Here is a 24,816-nt window from a genome sequence, read left to right as displayed (position 1 = left end):
GGATTTTATCCTTACAAGTTTAAGAGCTACTGCAGTACATGATGTTATGGTTAGATGTATTGAGGTATGCATGTCTACGACTCATTTCTCTGTGGCTATGAATAGAGAGAGTCATGATTTCTTCCTATTTTTTCGGGGTTTTCGGCATGGTGATCTTTTTATCTCCTTATTTGTTTGTTCTGGCTATGGAGGGTTTATGAGGCATTCTTAGATAGGCCTTAGAGAACCCGAGGTTTCGTTATCACTAGCGATACCAACATAATACTATTACTCACTTGTGCTTTGTTGATGACCTTTGTTTCTCTTACTTATGATGGGGGTTTTCAACTGATTAAATCAGCTCTTTTCTCTATCCAGGTTTATTGGTCCTCCATGTTTATTCTCCTTTGCTTTATTATTAAGATGATTGAGGGTATTTTGGTTGCCTTCCATCGGAAAGGCTACTCTTTCTCCCACTCAGGGGCTAAAGTGACCTAGGCCTATGTTTGCTATACCTTTAAAGAGAGTGGTCTAGGAATAAAAAAAGGCTCAAACCTGGAATAAAACGACTATTCTCAAGTATGTTTGACAACTGCTTTTAGATAGATAATTAGTTTGGTCAAGATAAGTCAATAGTGTTCTGTTTAGAGGTAGATCCTTTTGGTATGTCAGGCTTCTTTAGTGTTCTCTTGGTCATAAAGGAAGATTTTTCTTAGCAGAGATGGATGTAGAGGGAAGTTTGTCTCTAGTATTGGTGATGAGACTACTACCTCTTATGTGACCTAGTGCCTTTTAGGGTGCTCACTTCTATTCGACAGTCGTGGAATGCTAAGGTCTTAGACATCATTGAAAGGGGGTACTTGAGCTTTTCTATCAGGTGGTCCGGAGCTCCAATTTATTTAGGACTTGATTACTTTGAACCCCATGAGTGCCTGACCAGATCATTATGCCTGGAATGGTTACTTATCGGGGAGGTTCTCTATTGACTTGGCATGGGAGGTTCTTAGAGATTTCAGACCTACAGACTCTATGCATCATCTTCTCTAGTTCCTAGGTTTCATCCTGAGACACTCTTTTATTTTGTGACTTGCCTTTATGGGTCATCTCAATACTATAAATAAACTACATGCTTTCAGATCATTCCTTCTTTGACATGTATCCTTTGTAGGTTACATGTTGGAACATATGAATATTTATTCTTTCAGTGCCCATTCTTTGCTACAGTATGGGGTGTTATCACGAGCATGACTCCTATGAATTGACCTTCTTTGACACGGCATTAGCTACTTCAGTTAGCCCTTTCAACCTCAATTTACTTCATTTAGTATGAGAAAAATAATTGAGTCTTTCATCAGATTTATCAATCTTATAAGGATGTTTGCGAGAACATTTTTTATTTGGTCTTGTCCTATTTGGTAAAGTTTGAACCAAGATTTCACATCCCAACTACTTTCAGGTCTATTTGACACCTCAAAGAGTCATGAAATATCCTTGCTCGTGCTGATTTTGAGATTCTATTTAGCACAATTTTATATCTAATCAACCAGTCGATCGATTAAGGAATTTCCAGAAACTGGTCAACCAACTCCTCTGTTGTTTATAGTCTGCTTTTGTCTTTTTTTCAGTTTCTTTTTAGATTTGCTTCTTTTCCTTGTTATTTTTGGTCATATAGAGCAGGATAACAAGCATTTGTATTTTTTGGGATATACCCCCTTATACTATGTACAATTTCTTCCCTTTAATATTACTCTTATCCAAAAAAAAAAATAATCAAGTCTATCTGGGAGAGATTGGATGACATTGACACAACCTCTAGTTGCTCCTGACCAGTATGGTCAGAGGGTGCTAGCCACTCGCTCAGCAGTGTCTAAAAAGATCATTGTTCATTGAAAAGATGTGAATAATTGTGAAATAGACAAGACTCAAAGTAGAGAGGATACTTGTTGTCTAGGGCTTAATTATACAGGAGCACATATTCCATAACAGCCACTTATCATGGTAGCTGATCGCAATTAAATCAGGAGAGCAAGACAGGACCAATAATTTGTTTAATTTAAGAATGCTCTTGCAAGTGAAAAACCATGTCTATGATTTTCTGAGGTACAACGAAAATTGAATATTGACATCATAAAAACTGATAAGGAACCACTCGGCTGATTTCAATAAAAGATATCATGGCTAAAACCATTTGCTAAACATACACTTCAAAAATCTGTCAACCTTTTAAGTTCAAAACATCCATACTGCTTTTCTTTTGATACTTCAGAATGAAAATGAGACCATATTTGTGCAAATACCTACATGTCAGCAGCAGACAAGAGATGCTCAAATGAAAGCATGATCTCAGCCTGCAAAAAGTTTCTCATAAATCATATGTACAAGGAAAAATCGCTCAGGCAGCACCAGAGAATTGTTACTAGAGTGAAAAATATGCACCTTTTGCTCATGATATACAGTATGCAGTGAATCAACGAGAGGGTGCTCAAATAATGTCAAGCAGCGATCATTGATGAATGCAATAAGAGGAACCTTGTTCTTCCAAGAGTAGAGACATGCCTGTAATTTCAAAACCAAGAACAAGTATTTGATGATGACAATGATCCTTCAATACAACAAAGAGATCCACATGTCTTGTAAAGCTATTTAGCTTTGTTTCTTTCTTTTCAGTACTCGGAAGAAAATTATCATAGTGGTTAAAATTAGTCACCAATAAGATTGGATTACTATGTTAAAAAAAAGAAAAGAAAAAAGCGGGGATTGCTGATTAACAATATGACACATGGATACTATGGAATTATTATTATTATTATTTTTTTTGGGGGGGGGGCGCTTTAGTGCTACTGTAAATAAGAAGATGAGTGAGATTGTTAAAATACGGTCTTACAAAAAGCCAATCAAACTACAATATATGTGACAGCCTGTTGCTTAAAAAAACACTTGTAATTTGATACTAAAATGAAAAGGGTGGGGAACTCCAATGAAATTTTGGGAATTCAATACAGCTGCAACTGCATCCAATCACTGAGAGCCAGGAATATCCAATCCAGGACAAATCAGGCAAAACTCCACCGTACAAGATTAAGGATAAACACAGTCTGCTACTGTAACTCAGATAGCATTATGAACAACTATGAGCAAATAGCTGTCCTATACAACTTGACAGTAACTGGTAGCTGCTTGCTACCGTGGAACAACATAACATATCACATCCAGGTTACCAGGAGACAAAAAAAGTTTAACCACCCAACAGTTTTTTCTGTCTCTGTCTATGTGTGTGTGTGTGTGAGAGAGAGAGAGAGAGCCTCCTTTTTTTTTCTTCATTATTCTGATAAAATCAGGCACCGTTCAACCCCAGTTGCTATCATATGATATTTCTGTATAAATTATTACCTCTATGCAGACACTCAGACCCAAATTGCTTCTAAAAATTTCCCGACCCTGTCCACCGTAAACAATTAACCCCTGAAATAAAACAGAAACCACCAATAAGCGACAATAAATGAGTTAAAATCAACAGCTAGGGATTGAGCATGACAACATTACATGAAAAATATATAGCTAGATGTCAAATACTGCAAAAGCATAAGCCTATAAATAATGCCCTGGCTGGTGGTCAATGAACTGGAGATAAAAGGGTAGAATTGCACAGTTTCTTACTTTTACAGTTACGATCACCACCTTCACCCCTTGACAAAGCCTCTTTCAATGCCTATGCATTGATCAAGGAGATTAAACTTTTGCTGTTCAGCAATGTTCATAGCAATCAGAAAAGGGGGAAGAAAAAGTAAACAATAGAATCCAACGTGCAAAACATGTGGTTATCCCATAACCTCACCATCCACATCGCAAAAGATATAGCTGAACTTTGGTTTATAGAATTGAAGACTGCTTTCTTTCTACCTGTCTTCTAACACAGTAGTGTAAAAGATGATATCATTGCATGCTCATGGATACATATCTATGCACGTATATGCAGCGCACTGTGCCTTCAAAAAAAAAAAAAAAACGAAGTATGCATCCAAAAAAGTAAATTAATAAAACATCAACACAGTAAATTACCATTTGAATTTTCCATATGATGGTTCATATTAGTTTCTGCATTATATGCACTCTGAATCAGTCCTTTTCCTTTCCACCCAAGACTCTAAAAAAGAATCCCCTCTTCCTCCTCCATCTCCGCTCCAGCCTCTTCATTAATTTCGTGATCAAATCCTAAAAGATGCAACAACCCATGAACCTGGACATGCATAAAGTAATCAAGGGAGTCAGACAACATAATATGAAGTCAAGCAACTACACTAATACAATACGTTCAGGCATCCAAATTATGTACAGAAATCATAACAGCCAAAAAAGATGCCAAAATATGCGAGTGAAGACTGAAACAAAATTGCACCAACCAGGAGAACCCGAATTTCATCAATAAGGTTATGCCCTCTTTCCTCTGCCTGTCGTCCAGCAGTCTCAACAGAAATCACTAAATCACCCAACATAAGCTGCAAATAATTAAAAACAAAAAGTGACTTGCCCAAGTTGTCACTCTAAATGAATCCTGTAATTAACTAGAATAATAGAATTCTCACTTACAATTGGAAGGTCAAGGCCAAGCACGTGTAGTGACATTGAAAGAACATCAGTTGCATGATCCTCATCCCTCCATTCTTCGTTGAGTTTTCTAATAAATTCATCATTGCAAAGCATCACAGAAAACTCAATGCTGTCATATCCACCAAAATCACTTATAGCTTCATCCCTCGTTTTGAAAGTTGAACTTCTAAAACTATCAAAGGCAAGCTTCATTGCCATTGGCACATTTAGTCTTAGCAACTTTGCTATGCTCTGTACAACACCACCATTCACAAAAAGACACCAAACCCATTTGTCAAGATCACCAATCAAACATCAAAACACACAAGTTTATCTTTACAGACAAAAGAAAGATGTTTTCTTTAAGATTACCAATATTTCAGGGTCATTAGGGATGCCTTCTTCAATGCAAATGCTAACACTGAGCTCTAAGTCCTTGTCTTCACTCCTCCTCTCCGTCGCCGGAGGCTCTGGGAGGCCCAAACCGTGTACCTATAGTTATCTTGAGAAAAGATTTCAAACTTTTTATCAAGAGTCCAGTTTTAGCAAACGAAGGGAGATTAAAATTGTTGGGTTTTGTAGTGAAGGAAAGGCTCGAAGGAGGGTGAGGAGAGGAGAGAGTAGAAGCCGGTGAGCGAGTCGAGTGAGGGAGAGGGGCAGTTGCGCGTGAAATGGCACGCGCCATTGAAGCGTAGCGGAGGATAGGAGAGAGGCAAGGGAGCATATAGATGGAATTTTTTCTGATTGGGTGAGTGCGAGGTTAGTTTAGTTTGTTATGTCGGGTTTTTTTTTTGGGTGTGTCGGGTAAGTCCCACAGTTTCTGTCTGTCTGCCTCTTCCAGCGTAGGAAGGAGTACGGTGACGGTAGGGATCGAGAGAATTTTTTTTTTCTTGCAGGGTGTTCAAGCTTTGAACGACAGGTGAGTTGCTCTTTTATATATATATATATATATATATATATATATATATATATATATATATATATATTTCAATAATTTTAATTTTTAAATGTTTAATTTGGAAATTAAATTATTCTTTAAGTGTGTGTTTAATGTTTAATTTTTAAATGCTTGCAGGGTTTTTTTCTTTTTCTTTTTTTTTTCCTGTCAATAAGGTACTTGCAAACCAAACAATGAAGAGATGATTTATTGTTGTAATGACAATGGTAGTCGGTGCAAAATTTAGCCCGGTAAATTTTTTAATAATTTAATATTAATTAATTCATTTTATATTTGATAATGAATTATAATATAAACGATGTTAATATTTTTTTCTCGGGAAAGTTTTGTATTCGAACCTTTTCTATATAAAAAAGGAGTTTCAGTTACATTTTAACAATAAATTCAATCATTAAACTTTGATTGATGTATTCATTTAAATTTAATTTTGATGGTAAAATATTCAACTTGCCGATTTCCTTTTTTGAAAAAAATAAAATAAAACACCCAGCTAATATTCGAAATCAATCATATATAATATTCAAAATCAATTCAAGTAGTATTCTGAGTTTTTTCTATGTAAAAACAGCATCTTGGTTAAATTTTAACAATTAAGATATTTAGTGAAATTTAAAATTTAGATTTTAACAATTAAAAAATTTAGTCAAGTTTAAAATAATCATTCCCAACAAATTAAGAAATTTACTTCGATCAATATATTATAGTGTCACGCTTGACACGCTTAGCCTCCTATCAATCTTTTTACAACTATAATCACTAAACTTGGATTAATATGTTTAAATGAATTTTAATTTGATGAATTAGAGTGCAACTTTTACTGTTATAGTTTGAAAAAAGTAAATTTTAAAAAAATATGTTAAGGAATGGTTTGTTGGATTTAAATGCATATTTGATAAAAATTATTGTTGAGATTTATGTGTAGCAAAAAAACATATATAAAATGTTTGGTAGTTGTGTGGTTGCAGTTGTTTTTCAAAGTGTTTTTTACTTGGAAATGCAACAAAATAATCTGAAAACACAAAAAAATATTAATTTGAAGTTTTCTTTTTTTTTAAAGTGCTTTTAAAATGCGAAAACAAACAAAGTTTTACGAAATTCAATTACAAAAACATGTAAAAACTGCTTTTCAAAAACTGCATTTTAAACTTAATTGTTTAATGAAATCCATAATAAAAAACACAGTTTGATGTATTACTAAACATTTTACCATGTGTTTTTACACCGCTAACCCAAAAGCTTCAAATAAACAAACCCAGATAGCCCATTCAGTTCAATTTTATATCTAGATCAGTTTCATCATGTAAGTTGATTAGCCTAGTTAAATAAATTTAGTAGGTTTTATCAAATCCAATTAACTAATCTCCTTTGTTAAAAAAAAACACTCAAATAATATTCAAAGTCAATCCATATATTATAATACTCGAAATCAATTCTATATATAAAAAACTCGTTTTAATTAGATTTTAACAATAAATTTAATATTAAATCCAGTCAAATTTGAAATAGTCATTCCCAATAAGTTAAAAAATTTACTTCAACCAATCAATATATTATAATGTTAACACTCAACACACTAATTTTTCCGCAACTATAATCATTGGATTATTATTTTCAATTGGATTTAAACTTGATGAATTAATAGCTCATTCAATTTTATGGTTTTTTTTAGATTGTAAAATATTATTTTAAATCTATGAAATTGGTTAAAAGTGACTAGGTTAGATCAAATTCAATCAACTAATCTTCTTTGTTAAAAAAATTAGATAATATTCAAAGTAAAGAACAATACAATTATTCCATTAATAGAAAAAATTGTGTTTTCATTGTATCTTTTAAGGGTGTTTAAGTGTATAATTACGATTATTTTTTAAAGTATTTTTAACTTGAAAATATATCAAAATAATATATTTTTTATTTTTTAAAAATTATTTTTGATATTATCACATCAAAATAATTTAAAAATATAAAAATATTATTTTGAAGCAAAGAAAAAATATTTTTTTCAAATTTTTTTAAAATATAAAAACAAATAAAGTTTTAATATGTTTATCATATTATTTAATAGATTTAAATTATAAATAAAAAATATTTAAAGAAAAAATTAATAAATACTCCATGAGTGATGTGGTGTTTGGTCCTATGTTTCAGTTTGAATTTTTTAAAATCCTGATTTTTTTAAGTTATTTTTTTATAATTTTATATTTTTTGATTAGTTAATATTAAAAATATTATTTTAATATATTTTTAAATAAAAAATAATTTTAAAAATAAGCTTCAAATACTATTTGATTATTTGATAAGACAAAGGGAAAGCGCGTGCTGTGCAGCGCTCTTTTCTGTTACTAATAAATAAATAAAAAATCTCAAGTACCCACTAATATCATTAGATTCTCCAAAGTCCAAACACACCTTAGCCCACCGCTTTCTCCCCTCCCTCTCGATCCCCACCCTCCCTCTCTCAATTTTTTATTTGACTTTTTCTCCGGATCTCAAAAATTCCCAATTTTATTAACTTCAATTCAGGGTTTTTAATTAAAAAAAAAGGAAAAAAAATCAACAGATTAGGGTTTTAGGGTTTTTTTTTCCGATCTGCTAATCTTTTTATTATTTCAATTTTGTGTTTTATTTTATTTGTTCGGGGGAATCGGAATGGTGGGTTCTCAGAGTCCTAACGGAACTGCGGCGAAGAGGTACGGAATAATGAAACCAATCTCCGTCGCGGGTCCTACTGAACCTGATCTCCATCGAAATGCGGAATTAGAGAAGGTGACCAGTGGATAATCAGAAAAATTTGCTCTTCATACTTTTAATTAATTTTACTTACTATTAATCCAATGATGTTTTTGGTAGTTTTTGGTTGATTCGGGTTTATACGAGAGCAAAGAAGAGGCTATGAAGAGAGAAGAGGTTCTGGGCCGTATCGATCAGGTAACAATATTCGAAATCAGTTTTCTTATTATTGTATTTTATGTGTACTGATTTGTTTTTTAATTAGATGGGATTTTTTTGTAGAAATTATTATGGTTTTGTGAAGAAGTTAATTTGTTGTTGCCGTAGATTGTGAAAGACTGGGTTAAGCGATTGACGCGTCAAAGGGGATATACTGATCAGATGGTAGAGGAGGCCAATGCTGTTATTTTTACTTTCGGGTCTTATCGTCTTGGGGTATATGTTTTCTTGTGCTTTATGATGACTTTATCTGTTTCCTCCTCTTTTTGTAGTTATTTCTGCACAGTTGTATGAATGCTTGAATATATTTGTTGCTTTTGGATTGCCAATATGTAGTTTTTAGCTCAATAGGAAATTGCAATAAGATTAGCAGATCGGAAAATGAAATGGTGATCTTTTATGTTTGTTAATGTATGGAAGCGGTAATGAACCTAGGAAAATTGTTTTCTTGCTAATTCAATGATTCAATATGATGTTATACTTATAGCTTTAAGCTGGCATATTATTCCAAGCACGAACCTGATGTGGAACAATGATAAAAAAGAATTAAAGCAGGAAAGAGAGAAGCTTTAGAGAAAGAAGCTAAGAATTAAAAGCAAATAAAGAGAATAAAAAGCCAGAAAAGGGAAGAATGGGAGTTAGAAGAGTATGCAACTCTGCAATTTTCATTCAATTCAACAAAAACTCCCTAACATTTAGAAAAGTATGATATTTATAAATACTAAAACCCTAACTAGAACAAGCAATTGGGCTTATAGCCTACTAAATAAAATACTCAACAATAATTAAATCAAGCCCAACAAATAAAGTCTAATTAATAATCTCAACTAAAAGTTAAAATAAATTAAACCAAAACATAATCTAAAGCCCAATCTCTCAATGGTGTGGGCTACCCTCCATCGTCTATGATCATATGAGTGCGTAAACAATGGCTCGGGTCTGGTGTCCCCACTAGAACCTTTCATAGTCTTGCTTGAGCCACCTGGCTGCAAGTGTGTCCTTAGCAAATACCTAAAGCAGTGGCTGTGTGCCCAACTGCTTTGTCCTGCTTCACTTAAATCCTTGGGGTTTTAGTTGCAACCAACACTCATTCTGTGCTGTTATAGTTTAGTTCTAGCTAATATTGTGGTGAAAGGATACTGCTGGCTTGTCTGCCCAGATGAAACAAAGTGGGTTTTTTTAAAATCATTCAAAAGTACACTAGAATTGTTAGGCTGTTGTTTCTGAATATGATGTAATCTTATGTTTTTGTTACTTTAGTGATCTAATTACATTTTCTGTTGCATTTATGGCAATGATTACTGTTTTAACAGGTGCATGGTCCTGGGGCTGACATAGACACCTTGTGTGTTGGACCATCATATGTGAATCGAGAGGTGACTCATAAACGTGGCTTATTTTCTTTTAGTTCTATGGTATTTTGACTGACATGCTAAGTTGTTTTTTAGGGAGACTTCTTTATTGTCTTGCATGATAAGCTGGCTGAGATGGAAGAAGTTACTGAACTTCAGCCAGTTCCAGATGCTCATGTCCCGGTTATGAAGTTTAAATTCCAGGGAATATCAATTGACCTTCTTTATGCAAGTATATCCCTTTTGGTTGTTCCAGAAGTAAGCTCCCTAGTCTTTGAAATATCCATGTTATGCATTATTTTCTTATGCTCTTTAATTTTATTGTGGCACATGCAGAAAAGTTTTAACATTTATCACTTGGTATGGTATGCTCCCCCCCCCCCCCCCTCTTTCCTCTTTTTCCTCATGTGTTGTTTCTCTCATTGATCATGAACTTCAGTAGCAAATCTGGAGTCCAGTGTTTCTTCTTTTTGTGATTTGAGATGCACTTTAATACTGAGAAAGCTAAGCTTTAACTCATAAAAAATCTCTTCTCCGTGTTTTGGTAAAATTTTCTAAGACCTGCTCCTCCCATCCTGTTTTACCACTCTAGCCCAATAGTAGCTACTTTTGACAGTCTTGTAGGTTTTTGTAAAATATGCTTGGTGATTATTATATGTATTTTGTAAGAATCTTGTTTTGCATGGATTGCGGGGATGGGTTTGCCTTGTATAGCCGCTATCATCAGCTTTTGGAGTGTATTGTTGGTTTGTCTAAAGCTTCTTAGCTGATTGGGTCTTGTCAGCTTCAAGTTCTAGCATTTTTTTTCCTGTCATGAGTTTGGGGTAGCAAAGCCTATGATTTGATGCATTTTAACATTCGAAGCACTGATTATTGTTGCATGCTCAATTTGATCTGGAACTAACTTGTCAACAGGACCTGGACATCTCCAATGGGTCTGTGCTCTACGAGGTGGATGAGCAAACTGTTCGAAGTCTAAATGGGTGCAGGGTTGCTGATCAAATTCTTAAACTTGTTCCAAATGTTGAGGTGACTTATTGTATTCTCTTACTTATTTTACTATAGTGCTTCAGTGATTTGACAGTCATTTTAACCATTGAAAAAATTGTAGCACTTTCGGGCAACACTCAGATGTCTGAAGTTTTGGGCTAAAAGGCGCGGTGTTTATTCAAATGTAAGATTGGGCATCTTGATGAGTTATTCCAATTGCCATTTCACACTAAATTATGGTTTTCATCTTCTCCTTAAATGTTTAGGTTACTGGTTTCCTTGGTGGAGTAAACTGGGCTCTTCTAGTTGCCCGAGTGTGCCAGCTTTATCCTAATGCTATTCCTAGTATGCTAGTCTCTCGGTTCTTCAGAGTTTATACACAATGGCGTTGGCCGAATCCTGTGATGCTATGCTCAATAGAAGAAGATGCACTTGGGTTTCCTGTGTGGGATCCACGCAAAAATCCTCGAGACCGGTTTCATCATATGCCAATAATAACTCCTGCATATCCTTGCATGAATTCTAGCTATAATGTGTCTACAAGTACTCTTCGTGTTATGACAGAGCAATTCCAAAGTGGTAACAGGATATGTGAGGTGAGAGCACAAGTAGCAATCTATTTTCCTCTACTTTCCTACATTATACTATTGATACTTTGTTGCTTTGTCACTTTGTTCTCGTTGCAGGAGATTGAGCTGAACAAGGCACAGTGGAGTGCTCTTTTTGAGCCTTATCTTTTCTTTGAGGCATACAAAAATTACCTGCAAGTTGACATAGTTGCAGCAGATGCTGTTGATTTGCTAGCTTGGAAAGGCTGGGTAGAGTCTCGGCTTAGACAACTTACCTTGAAGGTAAGCATCTTACCTTGTAATCTTGTTGCAAGCTGATATACTCCTTTCAGTTTTTAGCCATGTTTTCTAACGTAGTAGTGAGTGTTTGTCTTACTTGAAGACAAGATGATCCAACAAAGTATGACAGCTGTCTTGCTTTACTTGCTGTCCTTTCCATGTGACATTTCTCAGATAGAGCGGGACACTGATGGGATGCTGCAGTGCCATCCTTATCCAAATGAGTATATAGATCCGTCCAAGCAATGCGCACATTGTGCTTTCTTCATGGGTTTGCAGAGGAAAGAGGGAGTGACTGGCCAGGAGGGCCAGCAATTTGATATACGGGGAACAGTTGATGAGTTTAGGCAAGATATAAACATGTACTTGCCTTGGAAACCAGGGATGGATATATATGTCTCTCATGTTCGTAGAAGACAGCTTCCGGGCTTTGTTTTCCCTGATGGGTACAAGCGTTCTCGACCATCACGACATGTGAACCAACAGACTAACAGGACTAGTGAAGATGTTGCAAGATCCCAGTCTGGGTCTGCTGAGAGACATGTTAAGCGGAAAAATGATTGTGAAATGGCAGATTTGAAGCCAGTTAAACCAGAGAAACGGGCGTCTACAAGCCCACAAAGACTGCAGTCTGTTTCTCCTTCTAGTAGTGCTGGTAGGTCTGGTATGACATCTCTGGCTAGTTCCTGTGAAGGGGTTATATTAGGGTGTTCAACCATTGGGGACATTGTTAGCAACTGCGAGGATGTTGCTAGCAACTCCGAGGTTAGGTCAACTAGTTGGCAGTTAGAGAGTGAAAAAAGTGATTTGGGGGATGCTAGGCGGCTGGGTGTGACTGTCTATCAGGAATCACCCTCAAATCAGCAGACCTCAATGGATGTACATGATTCACCAATAGTTAGGAATGAGCTAGAACCAGCTGATCATATGAATGGCTCAGAGCCAATGGGATTGATGTTTGATCGAATTACAAAGCAGGAGTTGGTCAGTTCACATGAAGTGCCAAATTTTGAAACTGGGGAAAAACATAAGGAGGTTGGCGTGAATGAAAACATTGAGGATTTGGGGTCAAATTTCTTGGAGAATGGATCTTCAAGGAAACTGATGAATTGGGTTGGGGGTGCTAGTCGAGGCATGGAGGTTGACCAAGAACTTGTCAAACCATGTAGTCAGACAGCTGTTGTAGAATTTGCTGAAAGTGTTATAAGTTCACATTCTGGCTCTCAGAACCTCAACTACGAGGTGAGTTATTCTGTTTGAAGTTTTTGGGTTAAAGATTGTTGTGGATAGTTGTGGCAATACTAGAAGTTCCGGCAATAGTGAGAGTGGGGATCTTTGCAGGGTAATGTGTGTGCTGTGGATGCGGCGGATTCACTTCTGGAAAGTGGATGTTTGAATGTGAGTGGAGCTGAGTATTATTGCAGAACAGCTTGCCAGAAGAATTAGAGGTTTATACTCTGAATTGCTGCTGTACTTTACTATTACTATATAATAAAGAATTTTCTACATTTACTCACTGTGTTGCCTGATCATTTCTCTTTCTTTCCTCCTCTTCCCTTGGAACTGGGTCAATGCGACAATGGCTGTCTTTATGAAAATTTTATGTGGAGAATCATGCATTTGGATTCCAGAAATTTGTTAGAGACCTCCAGCCTTGTAATCCTTGCAGTAGGAAATCAGGACCTAATGTTGAATGGTTCCATGCAACGAGATCTTTACTGTTGGCAGATCCAAAATTAGCAGATGAATTTGAAACGTCTGAATTGTTCTTTTATATTCTAGGTTTCATCTTTGCACAACTACTGTAAGGTTCTGTAATTAATACTTGTTCAATAGTCTTACCATGCTAATTGTTTTGCACAGAGTATCTCCCAACTGGTGCATGTGTGGTGACAGGTCCTGCACCACTATAAGTGCTATGTTTCCAGTAATTGTGCTTAAGAACTTGACCATGTTTTATGTCCAAGGCTCAGATACATTAACCCTTCCTTTAATTTTTTTTCTCCAATATTTGTCAGGAAGTTAACCCACCTCCTTGCCTTTCTTTTGTATCATGTAGCCGAAGACTGCAATTGGGAAAGTTTTAAATTCTCAAGATGGTGCTAGGTCAGAATCTTTGCAGAAGCCAATGATAAGGCATGCATTTTAAAACCCTGATTTTCATCATGTTAATCATGGTATCTTTATGCTGTCCTGTTTGGTTGGTTGCATGGCTCTCTCTTTGCAGGTGGAGTCTGAAGTCAACCGCGTAGCATTGTGCAAGGGGGAACACTGTAATGTAATCACTGTTTATAAAGGAAAGGACCAGCAACTTGGTAAGTTAAACATTAATTGCTGGCTTTCTTTGTGGGTTTCTTGGTGTGTGTTCGGCACTACCCTGTGGACTGGGACAGGTCAGCCATGAATTAAACTGTGAATAGCTCAGTAGTTTGGCCAAGTTTTGGGTGTGCGTTCCTTTGCTGCGTTTGGCAGAAGCTTTTAACTTCCTGGTGCCAAGAAACTGTTGAGCATGCTGGTGCTTTGAAGACTTTGTGCGTTGTTATAGAGTTGTATTTGTTGTTTCCTTGTGGGCGTGGGGAATTCACTTAGGCAGTCCCCCCCCCAGGTGGGTGAGGATAGTTTCCTGCCAATGAAATGTCTATTTGGAATCAACTATACTGCAAACAAGATCAACTTGGTTGTGTGATTTGTAAAGGTTTTTTTGTCTCTGTATACTCGACTTCTTTGTAAGTTTATTTAGTAATCCCTCTCCATCTCCCATTGGACTAGACATACTTTTTTAGTAATCTCTCTCTATCTCCAATTAAAGTGGACAAATGGTGGATTTTTTTCCATGCGAAACCTTAGCATTATATGATACGGTTTGGCGGGCATCTTTCTGCAGTAATCTGCATGTCGTGCAGAACAGCTTAGGCACGGCCATCCTGTCTCTAGAGTTGTGGATGGCTTGCCGTCTGAAATAGTGCATGATTGTTGAGGGAAGTGTTTCACTAACCAGTACCCAACAAGTTAATATCTCCATGATCAAGCTACTCTTTTAAGGTTCGCTGCACTAAATTGAATCCGGTTCTGCAGTCGTTTGACACTAAAATTAAGGGTCTGAAATAAATTTAATACGATCATCAGAAACGAGCGGCTACTTTGGACCGGGAAGAGACCGGGTATAGACCGGGTATTATTTCTTGACTATGTTGTGTTATATTACCAAAAAAAGAGAGAGAGAGAGGCAGAGCTACGATACTCAGGCTGTAAACTAAGCTGCTATTATCATATGGCAGTCTCATGCTGCGTTGTGGCAGAAAGATAAGTTACTGTTCCTAGAAGAGGAACAACATCAAGCTCGGCACCTGTCTTTTTCTCTCCATTACTGTCTGCAGAAGCTCGACGCAGAATCTCCAAAACCTCCTTCATAGAAGGTCTGGTGGATGGCGAGGAGTGCGTGCAAATGAGTCCTAGGTTGAATACAGTGGTCATTTCTTGCAAGAAACATGGTTCCTTAATCTCCTGGTCAAGGCAATCGACAACAGGCTTTCCCTGTCCAAACTGCTGCCATGCCCACTCTGCAAGGCTGGTATGCTCATCTCCACTATTAGGTTCTCTTCCAGTCGCCAATTCCAGGAGTACAACTCCAAAGCTATAGACATCTATCTTTTCATTCACCCTTGTCGTATAGGCATACTCTGCCATAAAAATGAGGAAAAAATAGATTTAAATGGTGAGGTGTGATCTCAAAATTCTGAGTTGGAATTAAATGAACAGTGAATATACTTGATAAAGCACATTGAAGTTGTTGAATGATCTTACCAGGGGCCATATAACCGAAAGAACCTGCTACAACAGACATGGTATGAACCTCTCCTTGCTTAGCCAATATTCTGGCCAGTCCAAAATCTGCTATTCTTGCCTTCAATTCAGAATCCAACAAGATATTACTAGACTTCACGTCTCGATGAATGATAGGAGTGGAGCAGTCATGATGCATGTAGCTTAGGCCTCGTGCAGCTCCAATGGCAATCTGGAACCTTGTGGGCCAATCCAAGACAGAATTATGGACTGAACTTGTTCCCATTGATGAACTTCTCTTCCTCCCATGAAGCCATCTATCAAGGCTTTGGTTCTCCATGAACTCATAAACAAGAAGCTTTGAGCTGTCACTTGAAATACAGCACAATAATTTAACTATGTTTGCATGCCTAATTGTTCCCAGTATCTGAACCTCTGCCAAAAATTCCTTTTCAAGATTGTGATCCATTTTTTCATTATTCCAAATCCTCTTGACAGCAACGTAGTCACCTGCACGGTTTATGGCCACCCGGTATACCTTCCCCGATCCTCCACTTCCAATCAGATTATTTTCTGTCAAACTTGCCAAAACGTTTGCTTCTGTGAAGTCCAATCTCTGGAACGAGGTCAGCTTCCATGCTGCCAGATCACGTTTTGCCTTCTTTCTTTGGTAGTCCCTAACCATAAACAAGGTGACTATCATAGTGACTAGAAAAATGGTCACAGCAAGAGCTAGAATCAAGGCAAGAGTTTTAGAGGGCATTTTTTTAGAGTCGCGAAGTTTAGCATAGCAATTTGGAAAGTTTAGAATTGGATTAACAGCACAGAGATTAGAATTGTTCAGGAAGCTGTTATCATAGGCAAGGTTATCAAACTGATCTGGGATTTTCCCAGACAGATGATTGGAGGACAAGTTGAGAGAAACCAGTTTCAACTGGTCAAATTCAAGAGGGATTTCACCAGAAAAATGGTTTTGAGACAAATCTAAATAAAGCAGGTCAGGTAAAGACCCAATCTCCTTTGGGATCTGGCCAGAAAGTGCATTTCTTGAGAGATTTAAAGTGGTCAATGACTTCCAGGATATTATCTGGGATGGGAGTTGACCTGAAAATAGATTTCCATCAAGCAGAAGATTTGAAAGGTTAGGCAGACTCGTTATTTCCACAGGAATTTCACCAGAAAGAAGATTGTTGCTCGCCTTGAAATCAACCAAGTTCACCCAGCTAGAGATTCCAGGAGGAATCGGACCAGAAAATCTGTTGTTGCCGAGTTCCAACCTTGACAAATTCCATGCCAGCTTGGTCGGAAGTCCCCCCGAAAAGGAATTGTCACTTAACATCAAGTAAGTCATATTGGAGGCTGTCCAAACACCTGCAGGTATCTCACCTGAAAAGCTGTTGCTGTAAAGTTGAATCGTGTGCAAACTGTTGCAATTTCCAAGAGATTGAGGCACCCGCCCAGAGAGATTGTTTTCAAAGGCAACTGCACCCAGCAAGACACCTCCAGCACATAAATTCTCAGGCAGTTGGCCACTGAATTGATTGGTTGCAACATCAAATTCTACAAGTTTTGAATAAAGGCCCATTTTAGGTGGCAAGGCTCCACTCAAGTTGTTGCTAAAAACCTTAAATGCTGTCAGTGCAGGAAGAAGGCCTATACTTGGTGGTACCTCACCGGACAAGTGATTGTCAAACAGACTCAGAAGTTGCAATTTCTTCAACTTGCCAAAATCTTCTGGAATCGAACCATTTAATTGGTTCATTGCAAGATCAATCTCCACCAAATTCAACGTTTCGACTCTCTGAGGTATCTCACCAGACAACTTATTCTGGAAGAGATACAAATTAGTCAAATTCTTCAACGAAAACAACCCATCAGGAATCTTTCCTTCCAAATAGTTTCCAACTAAATCCAAGTGCTCAAGACTTGAAAGCTTGGTCAAGCTCTCCGGTATTTCACCAATCAAATTCGCGAGTCTCATCCACAGATACCTCAACTTCTTTAGCTGACCGAACTCCACAGGAATTGAAGAGGGCACAAACTCATTATACGCCAATCCCAGCTCTTCAAGATTGGAAAGCTTACTAATCTCCTTAGGAAACGTACCGTTGAACTGATTCTGATACAGAAACAATGTCTGCAACCCTGTCAGGTTCGCTATCTGTGGTGGAATATTGCCTGTGAAGTTATTAGCTCCAAGGTTTATATACCTGAGACCTGATAATTTATCAATATCATCAGGTATTGGACCGACAAAATAATTCTGAGACAGGTCCAAGTACTGAAGCTTTGTACAATTGTACAGAACTTTTGGAAATCCTCCTGGAATGTAGTTCAAATTCATGTAGAGAAATGCCAGGTTTTTCAGGTCACAAACAGTTGCTGGGATTATTTCTGTGATGTTTTTATCACCTAGGTCAAGTCCAGACACCGAGCCATCGTCTCCACAGGTTACCCCTGCCCAATTACACGGTGAGGATGATGAGTTCCAGGACTGAATGGACGATGGATTGCCAAGTTGTTTTTTCAGGTTTAGAAGGATAGTTTTTTCAGTGTTGGCATCTTGGGAAATTACTCTGAAGGGCAGGGAAAGTAGGACTAGAACGCAGAGGAGGGGTGAAGTTCTGAGAAATAGGATGGTTAATTCGGACATCCTGAAGGGTTTCAGGTGGTTTTTCCGGTTGGGTTTATTTTGCCGGGAAGAGAAGGGCGAGGCTTAACGGCAGGATTTGAAATGTGGTTGGCATTTGGCAAAGGAAGACGAGGGGAGATGTTGGGTATAAATCCGGTGAGCGAAATGACATTCAAAGAGACAATAATTACATATGCACCACAGAAAGTGATTTGATGAGTCAACGACTAGTAAAAGTTTGTGGTTCTTTCACTGATGACTGATCAATTATTTTAAATTAAGTGCCCGTTTGTCATTTGATACTCTGTGCTTTTAAAATAGTTTTTAAATTATATTTAGTATGAAAATGTTAAATTAATATTTTTAGATATTTTGTTGATAATATTAGTAACTTGATATTAAAAATAAGAGAAATTATGAGAAGAAATTATATTTTAATGTTTTTTCAAAAAAAAATTAATTTAAAAAAATACCTGCATTTTACATATTTAGTATTATAATATCAGTTATTTTTTAAAATGTTTTTCGTTTAAAAATATATTAAAATAATTTTTTTATTTTTTAAAATTTATTTTTAATACTAATATTTTCAGAATGATGTTAAAATATAAAAAATTATTTTTTAGAAAAACATATTTAAAATAAAAAACAAAAGTGAATGATTTCACAGAGGAACTAGCTTGGCATCGAAGGGTATCACTGTAGTAGTGATGCCAGGATAGAAGAGCACTATGGTTTTGAGTCCACGAGGTATGAGCAAATGGTAACCTTCAAAGTATGATGATAAACATGCCATTGTTTCTAGATGCAGCCCACGACAATTTAAATATGGATTTTTTTGTGATGGAGAATTTAATTACTCGCTGAAATGTAGAAAAAAAACTATTTAATTGGTTAAATAACTTCTATTTTTTATATTTACTTTATATATAATTACGTTTTTAAATCTTGATTTTATAAAAAATAAAATAATATATTTTTTATTTATTTTACATTGTAAAAAATTATCCCATACTAATTTTAATCAAATATATTTTTAAAAAAAGCTATAACTAAAAGTAGTTTTTAAGAACTTTTAAAACTACTACAATACAAAATAAACACGCACGCACTAAACAAAAGTGGATCACACGGATAATGGAGGAAAAACACAGGTTTCCTTGCACTATCATGGATTAGGTTGTAAGAGATAACAACTTTTGTAAAGGAGAGAGTATTTGTGTTTTTTACAATCTCCCCCCTGATCCCGTTCTTTGTTGACTGAGGCTGATAGCTAACCAACCAAGCTGCTCTAACTAACTAGTAATTACTACAGCGGTATACTTAAATTCTCAAGGGATAATTCTGTAGTTCTTGAGGTGTTCAGGGGCAGTTTTGTAATGAGCTGGTACACAAATGGTTCGTCGGTCAACACATGGATTAGTGTGGTGACGTAAAATAGGCACGGGGCATTCTTATTTAAGTCTTGGAGTTTCCTTTACTCAACGGCTTTGATTCGTTGTACAATGTTGACTATTCTTATTCAAGTCTTCGGTCAAACTTCTGAAATTAAAAATAATTATATTGCTTTTGGATGTATCTATCTATTTTCCACTTGAGTTGATCTGGAAGGATGCAGAGATCCACTCTCTTTAATGGTGGTGGCGGCCATGTCTTGGACCGTATGTTATTTTCTTAATGAATGAAGGGAAGAATATGGAGGCATTCTATGGGAATAATATTTTATCACTGTAGAATATTAATGGGTGCGATTTTTTTAATTTTTCCCAAGATAGATTTTCCATGTCTAAGCTAGAAAATCTATTTTAATCATTCCAGATTGAACTCTCACTAAATTAGTGAAAGCATCGACCCACCAATTAAAAATTGAAATTAATATTGATTTTAATCATTCTAGATTGAACTCTCACTAAATTAGTGAAAGCATAGACCCGCCAATTAAAAATTGAAATTAATATTGATTTTATCGCATGAGCTTAAAAGTTGATATGGGAGCCCGAGGCAGTAAAATGTTTTCTAGACCTTGCTTTCTGAGTCCATTGAATTTAGATTTGTGGGTAATTAGGTGTGTTCTATCACGGACTTTGTTAAGTGCAGGAGTCTATGCTAGCCTCCAGATACAATGGCTGGGGACAAGTCATAAGATTAGAGTCGCAAGCAAATGCCTGACAGTAGCTTGCCCGGCCCACAGAAACATCTCAAGTCAAAGAAATCCCCCAGACTATTGAATGAATGCTAGAGTTGTTTAAGTAGAAATTGCCACATGCAAGCTGGTTTCTGTACTTGAATCCAAGAGTTTCAAATGGTTTTTTTTTTTAATATTATTTGTGGATTTTTGCTGGATCACTGTGTCGGTCTAATAATAATAATAATAATAATAACAATAGTCGTTAGTGACCTTAATAAAATAAAACAAAATGGAACAATCATCATTCAGGATGTTAAACCAAAGGGGAGATGTCTGCGTGCGGTTTAAGGCGTTTCATTTTCACTATAAAAGCTTGAATGGAGACCCATAAAGTCAGCTTCACATGCTGTGTGTTTTTCCGATGATTTTTTTTAAAGGGCTGGTTTGTGGTTAAATATGTTTTTTTTTTAATTTTTTTAATTTAAATCTTGAATTAATATCCATCAGAATTTATTAATTTTTTCAGAATATAAGAGGGTGCACTTTAAACTTACGATAAGACCTATAAATCTTGATAGCAAGGAAATAATTTACCATTAAATTGTGTTACGGTATTGATGTTGTTTGTACAAGCTATATATTTTAACTTATAAACCTTGTTTGGATTGCCATTTGTCTTCCAAAATATTACTGACAAACCTAAAGTTATTCCTCGTAAACTGATTTTCAAAATGGACCCAAACTATTGAACTTTTCAATCGGATCCCTAATGTATCATGCATATTTTAATAGGGTTCCGTTTATAAATTATTATTATTATTTTTTTACAGAAAACATTCAGTTTTCCTCCAAAAAGCCTATTTATTGTGATTTACATGGAAACCATTAACAATATAGACGGGACTCAATTGTGGAATGCCTAATATTTTGGTGACCCAACTGAGAAGATTGATAGTTTAGAGACTAATACGAGGTTTGGCCAAAACATTTTCATGTCTTATTTATATATATATATATATATATATATATATATATATATATATATATAATAAACAACATTTAGAGTATTTTTGAAGAATATGGATCATATCTAGCATAATAATAATACCATCAATAAAATAATATGATAAAATTAGCTAGCTAGAAGGTTAACTGGATTGTGCGTGTTGCCCTAATCTTTAAGTAAACGAAGGCTTTATTTAAGTTTATGCTAGTGGAATTTTGAGGGGTGTAGTTTAATTGATCAGATTTTAGATTTGTTCTTTAAAGGTTATCAGTTCGAGTCCCACAAATCTCATGATCACTAGAGGTTTACATGATTGTTAACTTCAGAATTCGTGGAATTAGTTAAGGTACATGCAAGCTGGTCCAAATACTCACATTAATTTAAAAAAAAAAGGAGATTATACCGGTAGATGAGTAAAACTCAAAACTTTTTAACTTGTAGATGGTAGGTAAGCTGATTATTTGATCAATTTTAGTCATATTCTGCATCACCAAAGAAAGAAAATATATTTTGATTGCTTTAGAAAACAGAATGTGAACATAGAAATGGAAAAAAAAAGACTTGAAACTCACCACTCCCATCTAATTTCTTTCTTTCTTTCCAGAAGATAGTGATTTTTAGCTTGCTCAATTTCTATGCCTTCTAGAACAGGACAGGGAAAATTACAGTTCAAATTTTCAAAAGCGACACATTTTTCCTTCGTTGCTGGCTGGGACCGTTCTCTGATGCACATCAACCACACCATACACGAAGTCAATATTCAATGTAGACAAGAACTGCTCCCAGTCTCCCACCATGACTTTTCCCCTTTCAAACAAAGCAAAGGAAGTGCAAAGATGAAACACGTTGGATGATGTCATAATTATTTTTGTTTTTAAAAGTATTTTTTATTCAAACAAAGCAAAGGAAGTGCAAAGATGAAACACGTTGGATGATGTCATAATTATTCTTGTTTTTAAAAGTATTTTTTATTTAAACAAAGCAAGGGAAGGCTCGGAGACCCTGACACTCGGCCGCACTGCCTGCAGTATGGACACCGGGAAGCCAACCAATTTAAAAAAACTGGAGGCCCAATCACTTGATGCTAGCCGTTTTATCTTTTCCTCAACAATGTACATCTCCCTAGTCCCTGGGGAAATAGACTGTTGTAGGTTGTCGGAAAAAAACACAAGAAAATTGAAGTAAGACAAAACAGGATAAATATGTTCCCGAGAACTTGTATTACTATTCTAAGTGTAATTATATTAAATAGTAATGAATTATGTTTTTTACATTATTTAAGCGTATCTTGTTTTGTAAAAATAATTTATTTTGAGAATTTACAAGGAGTTTTCTAACTAGAGTTATTTCTTCTTTTTATTTTTTATTCGTTTCTTTTTCTTGAATTATTGTTTGTTACCGTTAGCATACATATTTAAGAAGAGTTATTAACTTTTGATAGTTATTGTTAGGGTATGACTTTCATGACCCTATTAATATAAATAATATTATACTAAAAAGCATGTTTCGAGCGTGGTAACAATTGCTTTTTAAAATATTTTTTTATTATAAAATATATTAATTTTTTTAAAAAAATTATTTTTAACATCAGCACATCAAAATGATATGAAGACATAAAAAACATATTAATTTAAAGCAAAAAAAATTTCAAATTTTTTCAGAAGCACTTTCCAACCGCAATGCCAACACATTACTTAAATAATGTTGATAAGATGATAGAAAAGTGTCCTTTAATAGTTCTAATTAGTTAGATGTTCGCGATATGCCACATGCCAACTTTTTTTATTATATAAAAAATAAAAAAAAAATCTAAAATCCAAGAGCTTGGGCCCAGCGTTGCAGCTAGACTCAAGGCTGGTGGGCTCGAAGTTGTAACTAGACCCAATGATCTTGGGCCTGGCATTGCAGTCAATACCCAAGAGCATTGAGTGTGACCGCAACACCCAAGGGACTTGGTTTGCTTCCCTGTCACTCCCAAGCGTCAGGCGCCCCTTTATAGCCCCAACTTTCTTTGTTTAGGAAAGGCATGCCAGACCCAAGTTAATAATAAAAATAATAATAATTGATTTTACTCTTCAAAACAAATCTATTTTTTTTCAATAGTAATAAAATTTATTTCAAATTTATTAATACTTATGATATTAATAATAATATTAAACTTATCTGCCCTAAATTTTTATAGTTTTTAATCCCTTCAAATAAAACTTATGTTTTTGTTTGACAATAATAATATTTTTCTTCAAATTTAATAATAATAATAATAATAATAATAATAATAATAATAATTTTACCTTTCAAATTAAATCTATGGTTGTTTTTTAAAATTACTAATATATTTATTAAATTTTTTAATTATGATATTAATAATATTAATTATAATAAAAATAATAAAGATTTTTAATACCGAGCCCTTTTAGTTATAATTAATATATATAAATATATATATTTTTAAATCAAGGGCCATTTCACTGCTGTTGTGCATATGCTTACAGATTGTAATTTCTATCCACTATTTTGTATAGATGTTTGCTTACATCATTATGCATGTAAAGAAAATGTTTACTCACATCATGCTAACAGATGCAGCAGTCGTGTAGCCAATTGTTGCTCCACTAAAAATGAAAAATTTAAACAACCCACAAACCTTACACATATATTATTGAAATAAAAAGTCATGTAATACTTTAATGATTATAACAAATAATAAAGATGTAATATGTAATGACTAAAAAGATTTAAGAGAATATTTATGTTCGGACACCATGTAAAATTAAAAAAAAAATACTTATGCCAGCTGTCCATCCAAGCTGGGCCATGCCCCAGGCTAGTGAGAGAACCCCGGAGCCTATAATTGATATGTGCACTTGCTGTCCACACTGTCCCTGCATTTTCACACGCATTGGAGTTACTGAATTTATGTTTTACCTAGAATATGTCGAATATAGTTCTAAAACTCAAGCCGTCCCAGTAGCCTAATTCTATACCTAGTGAATCCGACATTTTACTCGGACTGAAATTTTAAAAATTAACTCGGCTTGATTTAATCAATCTGGGTTAATTCACAACTTTATTAAAATTCAGTTTGATTTATTTCAAAATAAAATCATTTGATTTAAATAAAAAAAACTAAAATGTAGTAACCTGAATTAACTTGCTTAATCCGTAATCTAGGTCCTGAGTTGGGTCCTAAACTAAACCGGATTTAATAAATTTGATTTTAACTTATGCGGTTAAACTATAAATTAGCATCAAGCTCCATTGTACGTTAATCTAGCATTTTGACGTGCTGCTTTTCGCTGAAAAAGGGGAGAAGATTTTGTGTTGGGTACTGGTACTAGTTGAACCTTTTTCACATCTTCTCCGCAGAACAAAAACATGCACTAGACAAATGTATTAATAATAAGACCACTCCAGTTAAATACCATGACGCCCTGCATGAATTCGAGCTCTATAGACAAATGTCCTAAAACCTTTCCTAAAGCTACTATTAATTAATTATTTAATTGTTTAAATATTGTTTATTTTATGAATAAATTTTATGAAAAAGCAATAAACGATACGTTCCATGAATGCAAATGCTATTCTGTATCCACCTTTTTAATTA

At 35.2% G+C, this 24,816-nt stretch overlaps 2 protein-coding genes and 1 pseudogene across 6 annotated transcripts; 1 reads left to right on the top strand and 2 right to left on the bottom strand.

Moving 5' to 3' along the window:
• Positions 1-2,012: 2,012 nt before the first annotated feature.
• Positions 2,013-5,251, bottom strand: LOC133688349 (endoribonuclease YBEY, chloroplastic-like; annotated as a pseudogene).
• Positions 5,252-7,907: 2,656 nt separating this feature from the next.
• Positions 7,908-14,433, top strand: LOC133689160 (nuclear poly(A) polymerase 4-like). Of its 5 annotated transcripts, none has more exons than XR_009841263.1 (13): positions 7,908-8,290; positions 8,375-8,452; positions 8,582-8,689; positions 9,787-9,849; positions 9,922-10,083; positions 10,741-10,854; positions 10,937-10,999; positions 11,082-11,411; positions 11,502-11,666; positions 11,838-12,905; positions 13,005-13,111; positions 13,723-13,799; positions 13,891-14,433. XR_009841263.1 is itself a non-coding variant. In XM_062108938.1 (13 exons), the coding sequence occupies exons 1-11, from the start codon at positions 8,174-8,176 to the stop codon at positions 13,107-13,109; spliced, it is 2,373 nt and encodes a 790-aa protein (XP_061964922.1). In that variant the 5' UTR covers positions 7,908-8,173; the 3' UTR covers positions 13,110-13,111; positions 13,723-13,769; positions 13,891-14,433. The 5 variants fall into 5 exon arrangements, 2 of the variants coding, with proteins under 2 accessions (XP_061964922.1, XP_061964923.1); XR_009841265.1 differs by having other exon boundaries at positions 13,005-13,590; positions 13,723-13,769; XM_062108938.1 differs by having other exon boundaries at positions 13,723-13,769.
• A 370-nt stretch (positions 14,434-14,803) lies between these two features.
• On the bottom strand, positions 14,804-18,221 carry LOC133689159 (receptor-like protein kinase HSL1). Its single transcript, XM_062108937.1, has 2 exons — positions 15,468-18,221; positions 14,804-15,343 (listed from the first exon to the last, which is right to left on the bottom strand). The coding sequence occupies exons 1-2, from the start codon at positions 18,097-18,099 to the stop codon at positions 14,931-14,933; spliced, it is 3,045 nt and encodes a 1,014-aa protein (XP_061964921.1). The 5' UTR covers positions 18,100-18,221; the 3' UTR covers positions 14,804-14,930.
• Positions 18,222-24,816: the final 6,595 nt, after the last annotated feature.

This window comes from Populus nigra, chromosome 3 (genome assembly GCF_951802175.1).
Source record: "Populus nigra chromosome 3, ddPopNigr1.1, whole genome shotgun sequence".
NCBI classification, from domain to species: Eukaryota; Viridiplantae; Streptophyta; class Magnoliopsida; order Malpighiales; family Salicaceae; genus Populus; species Populus nigra.
The sequence above is the reverse complement of the archived record's forward strand: the minus strand, read 5'-3'. Positions and strand labels throughout refer to the sequence as shown.